At 37.7% G+C, this 11,833-nt stretch overlaps 1 protein-coding gene across 1 annotated transcript in view; it reads right to left on the bottom strand.

Annotated features, from left to right (window-relative positions):
• NELL2 (NEL-like 2 (chicken)) overlaps window positions 1–11,833 on the bottom strand; it is a 133,798-nt gene that overhangs the window by 54,820 nt on the left and 67,145 nt on the right. Inside the window, exon 12 of the mRNA XM_009072914.1 lies at window positions 8,730–8,855. Within this exon, the coding sequence (XP_009071162.1) occupies window positions 8,730–8,855 (126 nt within the window). The remainder of the gene's footprint in view (window positions 1–8,729; window positions 8,856–11,833) is intronic.

An 11,833-nucleotide genomic window follows, 5' to 3' on the forward strand; every position in this document is an offset into this window, starting at 1 on the left:
AAAGTTGCATATTGAGGCCATATTTAGTCACTTATTAAAATGCAGCCTCATTTAACAATGTGCTAACCACTATCAGCTCACTATCTTCAGGATAACTTGTGGATGCACCTGTATGTCTGAAAAAGCAGGTCATTCTATACTTTTAATTAACTGAGGACAAGCATGCAGCTTTAAACACAGAAGCTAGATGACTTCATTCAACTCTGGATTACATCCATCTTACAGTAGCTTTTGTCCATGGAAACTCAGGCAACAATACCACCCTTAGAAGAGGTTGGTGTAGTTGCTAAAACCAGCCCCCATGACTCACATGTAAGCTAGACTTTATTCATAATTTTAAATACAGAAAGGCATTCCTCTTCAGTTCTCAGAAGTCATTTGTGAGAACTAAAATGTACAGTTGGAACAAAAATTACTAGCAATATGTGATATTGTAAAATACACACCCTTCACAGCTAGCTGAAATCCTACCAATGTACACTGATGCAAAACTATTTCCCATACTGTGCCAGAACCCAGCAATGAACTGTTCCTGAATATCTGAACAGGTCTGTGCCCTAGGGAATAAAGATTGAATTTGTCTTCAGCATCCTCACGCAATTCAACAAAATTTTTTCTCAAATATCCCTGCCATCAAACATTATTTCTGCTGCACAGTACAGGAAAAACCAGGAGACTTCTCAGACTGTTTATGTCCCGAACATTTGATGAGTCAAAGTCAAAAATAAAGCAGTGAAATCCGAACAGAAGACCACAGGCAGATGCACTTTTATGAACCTGACTTTCTAGATGCCAAGAGGAATCATTCATCCAAAGTGTGTCAGAGTACTATGCTAATAACCCCCCCCAAGTGACAGGGTATATATACTCCCTCAAAAATAAATGTATCTCGCAAAAAACAGAGGCAAACAACTGGGCAGCCAGAAAAAATCCTGATAATCTTGGGATCTGAATCATAAACAGTATGAACTGTGTTATTTCAACAAAATTGCAGGTCCCTGTTACCAGCATTTCAAGTCCATGCAGATACCAGACTGGCTGTTCCCAAAGTAGAGGCATCTACACTTGGAGCATAAGGATAGGCTGCATTTGCACTGCAAAGCCACTACCTGTTTCCTCATAAGCATCCTCAGAAGACCTACATTGTAAACAAAGCATTAACAAAAGAAAAGGAGGCAAGACCCAAACTTTGGCTACACACTATACAAAAAAACCCCAAATAATAGTTTATTTCCTAGCTGATAGGATAATGAAAACTGGATGCTGGCACATATAAAGTAGATATTTTTTCAGATGTACACAGCTAATACTGAGACTTTCAAAGATAGGAAGTGAAGAGAAAGAAGCCTCTGAAGGTAGTCCTCTGAATTTCTACTGAGGACTACAACCATACTTTTAAAACTGCCACGTTCAAAAGCAGTGGAGGAAGTTTGGCAGGTCTAAAAGAAAAGTCTCCCGTCATCTCCTGACCCAGTGCCAGCACAGAGAAAGAAGAATTCCAGAGATGTTTCTTTAAAATCCTTCACACAGACACACACACACAAACCTCACCATGTATCTTTCATAAGCAGGGACATCACCAGAGACATTAACTGAAATCCAAGCAGATGTGTAGGTAGTTTATAAGCCACAGCTACCTACATGAATGGTGGTGAACAGGAGAGCTTAGGAAAGACAGTTTTGCTTGCTGTGGGCAAAGCAAATGTAAAATAGAACCCAATGATGTGGACTGCTGGAACACTGAAATGAGAAAACATTAATGGCTGAGTGGGAAAAAAGGCACAAAGATAGATGAGAGAGTATCAGATGCATGAGCACCGAAGAGGCTAAATGTGACAATCTACTCTCTATGCATTATGTTGAGGCAAATTTTTTCAGTCAACCCACAGTATCAATTAAGAGAAAAGAATATGGGTCAGATGTGAAAAACTAATGTCTAAAAGTACTGGCCAGACATCTGCAGGCTGGTACTTTCCCCTACATTTTCCCCTTACTACTGAAACCTCCCAAGTAACTATTAATTAGCATTATTGTTATCATAATTCCTACTTTTTGCACATTCATCATCATTATGCAGTTAAATGTGTACTTCTTCATAAATCTTTTCCATATGTCAAGTCAATCTCCCCAGACTCTTCATTATTTTAATGTTGATCTTGGAATTCCTTCCAATTTGCAACAGATTTGTGATTTAATTTGATTTGCAAAATATGCAGAGCTGCCAGTATTTTCCTGAATTAACATTTCAGGTGTCACTCAACTTGCTAACACCATGCTTCTTGGTAATTGTATGTGGAAATAATTATTAGACTTCAGTTTACCGTGAGAGGCTACCACAGAAAAAACATTAAATGCTGCTGAATGCACCGACATCATATTTGGAAAAATCCTGTTAGGAAAACCTCTGAGACTCACAAAGACTTAGATAGGCTGGGGTGGAGAAGGAGGGAGGTCTAGCAAGGTCCAGCTGGATACACCTAGTTAAAGCCTGTTGAGTAGGTATTTCCATATGGCCAAGTCAAAAAAAACCCAACTCACTTTTCTCTCAAAATAAAAACCCCAACCAAAACCAAAACAAAACCCCAGAAACATGTAATACCTAATTTATTAAATCCCACGTGACAGCATATACTAACATTAATACAAAGATTCTGGTTGACATACTAACACTTCCTATGTCCTCCTTACATTCAGTCATTTATAATCTTACCCAGATCCCCAATGCCTGTCCCCCAATACCACTAAGTGTGAAACATGAAACTGCCCCTGGGGAGGAAGTCTCTGGGAGGGTAACACCACCAGCATTACCTCCCTCACATCACCTCAGGGACTCTCAACCACAGGGGAGGCAGAGCACACCACCAGCACTTCCATCAGAGCCACTTCCCTCTTTTATGCTGAATGGAAAGCAAAAAAAAAAAACAAAAAACAAATCTAAATTAAAAGAACATAGCCCATGATTTTGAACAGAAACAGAGCCTTAAAAATTATCTGGGGTTCAGAAAATCCATGGCTTCTCTAAGCATGGGCATGCATCTTCCTCTGCCTTAATACTATCTAGGGAAGATGCACTAAGTCTCACAGAGTCTTCTTTCTTCTGTTCCACTTTTGCTGGAGTACTTAGGTGAGTGCTGCCCAGGCAGAAAACTAAAGGCAACTGTTAAGACTAAACATGATTAACCATCCACTGTGCCTGGTTTGAACAGTCCACTGTTAGAGCCAAGTGTGAAAAAGAAAGAGATCTCATCTCCTTTCCTAAATTCTCCCTTTTCCATTAGAAAATAATAATAAATAGTGGAGGAAAAGATAAGTACTGCACTTCTCAGAGCATTGCTACCTGCTGTGGAGTACACAGCAGTCTGAAAGACTGGAGGTCACACTGGCTTCTTCTTTATTTCCAGAAGGAAAACTCTTTTTTCCCAGCCAAAAGAACACTTCATGCATTTTTGTAATCTCATGCAGAGTAAGGATGTGTCATTGTGCCAGAAAAATACTGAACCATTCACGTTTGATCATAGCTAACGGTGATGGTGCAGCATACTGCTACACATATAAAACTACCCCAGCAGCAACTCTTGCCATTTTCTGCCTTCCTTCCCCCAGCACAACACTATCACATTTCAGGTTCTGGGAAGCAAAGTGGAAGGGGAATGAGACAATACCAATGGAGGATACCAAAGCATGGGAGCCCAGGGCATATTTTTACGCCTTTAATTTGCAGTTTGTACACCCATTTTGCAGACGGGTGCAGCTTAGGACTCATCTCTCCTTCTCGTAGCTATGATTGATTTCTGAATATAAAAATCACTCACGAACAACAGATTTCTGTGTAAATATGGTTGTAACTAACTCAATCTAACCCTGAGAATATTGCTTCCAAGATGAATACAAATAACAAAATCTGAAATTGATGTCTTCATTACATCCTTTGTTGTGAAAATAAAAATGTAATTCAGATCTATTGTAAAACTTGCAATAAACATGCCAGGACAAGAGACTGTAGCAATTTTGGAAGAAACTATATGCTGTCTAAATCAGTCTTTTGTGTGCACGACTCTGACAGAGATAGATAGCACAGATTTCTTTTCAAATGTCTCCTACAGGAGAAAAATTCTTCAATGTCACTGATTTTATGTCTCTTTTCTATTTTGATCAATGACTGCTAAATTATATATGTGTTCATAGGATAGAACAATAAGGCACGTTATGTTAGTCTGCCAGCAATTGCGTGTTTGCCACTCACATCATAACCTGCCTAATCAAGGTTCAGGTATAATTTTTCAACATCTCGTTTCTGTACTTCAGCTATCCTGTGCAAACAATGACATATTAATGCCAAGCTACAGAACATTTTCTTCCTGCTTAGCAACATTCCCAGGGATGTGCTACCAGAGCTTCTGGGCCAGTTTACAGTGTCAGCTATTTTATGCACAGCTACAGTTCCATAACTGGATTCGATTACACAGCATTACAAGGAACTGTGACCTGAAATATATTTTAAAATTTAGTAATTTAACATTTAGTAACACACAGGGTCAACTGTGGCTTGATTGCCCTATTCTTGTTATTCCTCAACTGGATTAAAAAACTGCCTCTTCTTCAGTTTCATTGATATTTCAGCGGGCAAGTTAAACCCAGAATTGCCAATGAAGCAAATCGAGACTTGCCATGAACTTCAAATTCTGCAGAAGGCAAAAAAGGGTTGAATAACTACATTTATTGCAAACACTGGCAAAAACAAAGGTGCATCGGATTCTCAGTACACGAGTACTGAGAGGTTTGCACAGAATTGCATGCTAAACAACCACACCCATGTATTTCTGGACCCCCTGACAGTTTTTGTAGCATGCTTGCAGCTCCAAGGTACTCCTAAAATACTCAAGAGTTGCCTTTGCGCACAAGAGATGTCTGTGTGAGGTTTCTGCAACACGAGTAGTTGGCAAGAGGCATCACTGTAACACCCTTCTGCAGCAGCTGAGAAGTGATGCTGTCAAAGCTGACGCTTCCAGCTATTTTGAGGAAATAGAGAAGAGCAATGTCCTACAATAGCCACTTTTTGCACGAATTACATAAAACAGAAATTATCCAATGGTATATCCAATTTTGCATATTTGTGTTTGCATTGGTTTTAAAATACTGTTTCTTTCACTGACAACTTTCCCACTTATCGTTTTTTTTCTAGATGTAAACATGGGACTTTTGCATGGACTATGGAATACATCAATTATTCTGTGTAGCTTCTAAAATAAATCCACTGATTAGAACAAAAAAGAAATATGGAAAACAGAAAATTCTGTTAAGGACACTGCACAGCCTTACTGTCACACATGCCAAATTAAACAGCATACTCTTCACAAAACATTTCAAAAATATCTCCTTAATTTGCAGAACTCTGTCTCTTTGGTCTATCGTGATTGCTTTTCTCCTTACTGTCTCACTTTTTTGCCAAATAAAAATGCTTGGTTTATGCCCCTAGCTTCAAGACCTAGCATTGTCATGACAAGAAAATTGAGCTTAACCAAAGTAATTCCTAGTTGCAGTGAATGAGCCATGAGCTCATGATGCAGTGAGGTGTGCTGGGCATGGACAAGTTGGTATCTTGACTCTCAAAGTGCAAAGATCTCTACTTGCTACAAACATAAAAGGCAGATTAAGCTGGATTTAGAGTAAATGCAAAGTTGGATGAGAGAGGTTGAGATCCCTAACACGCTTTACTGCCTTGATTCTCTAAACAGGATGTATTTGGAAATTACTTTTCTCAGGTCCCAGATACTGGTTGTTTAGCCCAGTAAGGCTCCACTTAAATAAAAGCAAACAAACAAAGACAAAAAAGGAAAGTATAATGTTTTTCTTGTAAACTACTTGCTTTTATAATACCACAGAATATTGTAAGAGAAAATCATGCTTATGAAAAGCCAGCTATGCCCAAGCAGAACAGCTTTGACTGAACCTGTTGGTCTGTCTGCAGGACAGCAAAAGGACTGTCATTAGCATCATAAACTCTATCCCACTGTTATTTTGCATTGATCTATTAACATACACACCTTTCAGCAATGTCCCTTGAATATGGACAAATTTTCTATGACAAAGTTTCTGCTGGTTCTCAGAACAAGCAAGTTTCTTCAAGAGACAATGCTGAACAATCTAGTAGTTTAAAACTTCCATAGACTCCATGTTAAAGCCACAGAATCACCTCCTCCCTGCCTGTGTTCACTTTACCTTTTAGACTTATGTCTGGGTAAATGGGTGCACATGAAAGTCTACAAAATCAGCAGCTTTAATAAATGGCAAAACCAGTGAGGAGCAAAGCCCATACTGAAGGGCTAAAAACCTATAGCAGACACGTACAAATAGATATATACTTGCCACCTGCTTTGCTACAGTGCTATAATGTAAATGCTCTCACCATCACTCATACAGACTAAAACAATCACAAAATATTTACTGATCTAAGCACATTACTTTAAATGTATCCTGTGTTTTCTTCAATTTTAAAAACAGAATTAACCTTTTACTTCCTAATTGTTTGGTCATGCAAGAGTCTCATAAGTCTACATACTTCAGTAACTGACCAGAGGTTCTCACACTAATTGTGGAATCAGAAGTTAAAAAAAAAAGCAGTTATTTTGTCACACACACATTTAATAATGTCAGGTTGGCTGTATCCTCGTGGCTGCTTATCAATATCCAAAATTCACCACAATTTAACTCCAGATACTGGTTGTTTAGCCCAGTAAGGCTCCACTTAAATAAAAGCAAACAAACAAAGACAAAAAAGGAAAGTATAATGTTTTTCTTGTAAACTACTTGCTTTTATAATACCACAGAATATTGTAAGAGAAAATCATGCTTATGAAAAGCCAGCTATGCCCAAGCAGAACAGCTTTGACTGAACCTGTTGGTCTGTCTGCAGGACAGCAAAAGGACTGTCATTAGCATCATAAACTCTATCCCACTGAGTGACATTGCTCAGTTATAAAGAAAGTCATTGCATGACTTACAGTTCAGCTGGCCTAGCATGTCTTAAGATTAGAAATCTTACAAAACCATTTCATTTACTTCACTTTCTTTTACATTAACTTTTCCAAGGTTAATCTGAAATCTGACAAAACCATTTCATTTACTTCACTTTATTTTACATTAACTTTTCCAAGGTTAATCGAGGGAAAGGTGGTAAAGAAATAAATTACTTTGCCACCCTTCAGGCTGATTTCACAGGAAACTATGATTTAGATATGTGGAGTTAAATTCAGTTTGGAATGGGAGATCTATAATGACTTTTCAGCACGTTTTACACAAGTTTGACTGTTCAGAGCTCTTGAACTACATTCAATTTCCTAACAGTACATTTCAGTAAATATGAAGAATGCAATGTGTGGAGTCTCAAGAAATATCTTTATTATATTTATAGGCACCCATTGCCCCTGTGAAGTTCTGGTGATGGTTCACCATTTACAAAGTTCAATTAGAACAGCAAGTTGAGGGCAGCCAAGTGGAAAGAGTATCACAAGGATTTAGATAAAGTCGGTCCTAAAATAATACCAATATTCACACTTGGTAGGTAGAGAACAATGGCTTTACTCAGCTGAGAGTGTGGAAAACATAAGAGAGTGATCAGAAACATACTGGTTGCTTCAGAAAGGACCTGCTGCAAGCAGCCTATAACTCCGCCCTTTAAGAATTGAGCTTACTGAAGTAAAACAGTGCTTGCCAGCGCAAGTGAGAGGAATGACAAGCACAGATAAGACAGTATGCACAGAAGTCACACGTACGTAGTTTGAAATCCATGCCCTAAGTGCTGTGCATGTTTGGGCAAGCAAATCATGCCAGTTTATGGAGAACTTTTTCTGTAGCAAGACATATCATTGATGTTCAAAAATACCAAGGCACAACTGACAGAACTAAATACATTTAGAAACGAACTTCGCAGTGCTGCCTCCACATTCTGAATACTCTTATCCATTTATAGCCAGCTACTGTTAGATAATATGAACTTCCAAGAAACTTTACTGAACAAATATAGTCTTTTAGAGAAAAAGCTAATGTGTTCCCCTGCGCACACAAAACAGTGGCACTATTTTGTTCACGTACATTATTGTTCACTGAGAAAATGTGCCACATCATCGAATCATTCTTCCTTTATCCATCTAGAAGGAAAAAACACATTTCTCCCAGGAACACTTAGGGTCCTCCTGGCTCTGATACCAAAGGCAGTTTTAAATGTTCAGTGTTAATTCCATATCTCTAAAATACCTTGCAATAAAAGAAGACTAGAAGACAAAGTCCGTATGAACTAAACACCTCCTCTAGAGCATCCTCTGGCAGTAAGAGTAAAAAGGGAAGATACCAGATCTAAGACTGACCATGTTGTCCAGTGGTTCAAAGCAAGCAGAGGTCCTGATATGGAACATGGAAACCAAGTAAAATATAGCACTATGTTTGCTCGCTTATTTTTCCCTTCTGCCTCCTCCCTTCATCTTTATTATCAGCACCCAAAACCTTGCAGACCTATGAGAAAATTCAGACTGCCTTGCAATTTCAAGCAAATGATAGGACACACACAATCTGTAAAATGCATCAGCATCTTTGTAACTGTTTTGGTGGTTATTATGTTGAACATTCATTTAGATGCTCTGTGATTCGAACGAAAATTAACTTTGGAAGAATCCTATCACTGCTCCTAAATACCATTGTCCTGTTATTTCCTTCAACTAATATACAGCTCTTACCTGTACATGAATAATCATCAATTCGTATATATCCTGTTTTGCAGACACACATAAAGGATCCTGGTGTATTTACGCACATGGTATTCTCACGACAGTAGTGCCTTCCTTCAGCACACTCATCAATATCTGTGAGCAAGGCAAAGAGAAACACAAGTCAAATTCTGCAGTGTTCCTTACAATCTCTTGATACAATGCTATTCACTTCTATCAGTAGTGGGCTAAAGAGCTACTTAAATACCAATGCATATTGGAAAGATTTTTAGTTTTCTCCTTTTAAATAAACTGCTTGAAGTGTTCAAACAAGAGAAGCATCATAAGCTTTCTGTGAACATCTGTTAGTGGGGTTACAAAGAAGATTCCATTGGCTTACATCTTTCCTTTTGAAGTGCCTATGATGTTATTCCTGTGATTTAAATAAGAACAAACAAAAATAACTAGAGTCCCAAACAACAGACCAACTGCCTCGGCACTGCAATGTCATCCATCACTGCAGTCATCCACATGCAAACACACAACTATATGCACACTATATGCCTTTGATCTAACAGGGACTGGTGTTTGGAAATAAACTGTAAGGAACACGGTTAAGATCTGAAAAGACACTGAAACTTAGTGTAAGTTTCTCTTAGAACTATAAAGTAGCCAATCGGTAATTTTAATATAGTCAATATACATCTATATATGCAACAATCAGTAATTTTTATATAGTCAATATACATCTATATATGCATATGTTTATATACATACATTTATATATATTTATATATTTGTATATATTTAAACACACATGTATATACCTACATATCAATGTATATAGATACATATACCCACCATGTCTGAAAGGAACATGCAAGAATCTCATTTATATAAAAAGACAAAAAAAATTGCAACTTCATAAAATACTTGTTGGGGCAGAATACCTGCTGCAGTATAAAGTCCTAGAGCAAACTCCAGACATAAATCACTGTAGGCATGAACTTCAAAACTTAATTGGGTTTGGTACTGTCCTGGGCTGCAAATTTAGACATATGTTTTGCAGCAGGTTATACTTCAATGGTAAGACAGAGAAAGCACTACAAATAACTAAGAAACTTCTGCACATTATTATTGTACTTCAAAGAAGAAAAGCTATATTAATTTCAAAGAGTCAGTACCACACTGTTCCTGTATTACTAATGATAAAGACATCATTACTAACACGCTTTGTACACCTAGTTATATAGTCATGCAATAGTGCCACTGAACCTTGCTACCAAAGTATGTTTAAAATTAAAAGGGCAGATTGTTGGCTTGGGTTTTTTTCCTGCTCATCAGTTTTGATCTGCTGCCTGTTTTCAATGATGTTTATAGCTTTCAGAGTTGAAAATAAAATCTCTGGATGGAAAAGTGTTTTGTTGCAGAGTCTAACAACACTTCAACAGATTAGATAGATAAATTCAAATCAGGCAAGGCTGACTTCTTAATGCAGTGATGCTAAATGTCAACAGTGCTAACTCCTGTACTTTAGCCTTGATTAGACTGTATGCTTATCTTCCAATTCCTCTTATCTTCCCAGTGTCTTTAAATCAATAGATATTCACCAACTGCTGTTTTTCCCCCTTTACATTCCTAGAAGATTATTTGCCTTCCAGTAGAAAACAATGTGACATACTGAATACTAGTGATTCTGTAGAAAATTCCTAATTTCTGTCAGTTTGGGAAAAAACTGCTCAAGAGAAGCTGGGGGCAGTTGGCTGCAAAACGTGAAGGTACCTACTGCAAATGCTGAGGGTGGTGAGCCCAGTCTGGTTTGCACAAAGTTCCTAAGAATTTCATGGCTGATATACTTCAGCTGGTTTCCTTCCCTACCTTTTCCTGCACGATGTGCAGGCATGGAAGAAACATAGCTATATAGAGGTGCTGGTTTAGAAAAGCTAATTTTGCAATTGTGAGGTACATGCATACATACACAAATGAACACGCATTTGCAGTGAGCACAGTGAGCATACTAAGATTCAAAACACATTTTGTGAACATCATCTAAGAATGCAAAAAAAAAAAAAAAAAGAAGCTTTTGTAAAACTACCACTACCGAGGCAGCTGGTTTTGCACAGAAAATGGAATAGATCATAAGTCTCCTGACTTACAGGTCTTCTGCAGAAATGCAAACATGCAGTTCACAAAACCAGCCAACAGTTGCAACATATGCCTCAGCCTCTACAACAAATGCTGCAACTTGTGTCTTTCATAATTCTAGTTCACAACTCCATATTAAATTAATGGTGTTGATTTGAATCTAAGTAACAACATCAGTCTTCAAGTAATTAGAGGCCTTATGTTGTCAGCATCAACAGACTGCCTAGAAGCCAGCACTGGCACCCTCAGAAAATACTACTTAAAGATCCAAAGTCACAAAAACATTAAATAGAATGTTCTGAAAACTATATTAATGATTGTTTTGGCAGGTAAATAGCCACAGGAGACCCAAAACGCCAGTGGTTTTTATTTTGCAGTGAAAAATAAAAAGTCAGAGTTATTTTAATTCAAGCCTTCTCATTTAGACGTGCTTTAAACAAAAGCTTTCATTTTGCCAACATACCGCATATGAAGGTTTTGCAAAATTTTTTCTTTATAATTGTCTTTATTTCATAGCCTTGCTTGTTCAATGGATACAAATGCAAAACCTCAACTGACAACTGATCAGGTTAACTTTAAGGTGTTTCAATTTGAACTAATCTGATTTATGGTTTTTTTTTTCTTCAAACTGATTTGCAAAGGTATTGCACACAATTTTTAAATGCTCACTGAAAAACAAAACTCCTTCCCACCCAGCTCTCTATTATTGCTACTATCACATGATTATGCTATATTGGCACCTAAAGACCCTCTACACCACAGACACACAGCAAATAAGAAGCTGCTTTTACAAACAATTTGCAACTTTAACACCAAATAAAGATAACTAATACAAAAAAGGTAAAGTAAGTGTCACGTACAACTACTCACAGAGGGATTAATCACACTAAAAGCATGCAATTCCACTCCCCCTACTGCACTCCACACGCAAGCTTCATATACATTCGGTTAAGGTATTACAGATCAAGGAAGACTGAACTGGGGCAGGG

Source organism: Acanthisitta chloris, unplaced genomic scaffold (assembly GCF_000695815.1).
Source record: "Acanthisitta chloris isolate BGI_N310 unplaced genomic scaffold, ASM69581v1 scaffold2044, whole genome shotgun sequence".
In the NCBI taxonomy this organism is placed as follows: Eukaryota; Metazoa; Chordata; class Aves; order Passeriformes; family Acanthisittidae; genus Acanthisitta; species Acanthisitta chloris.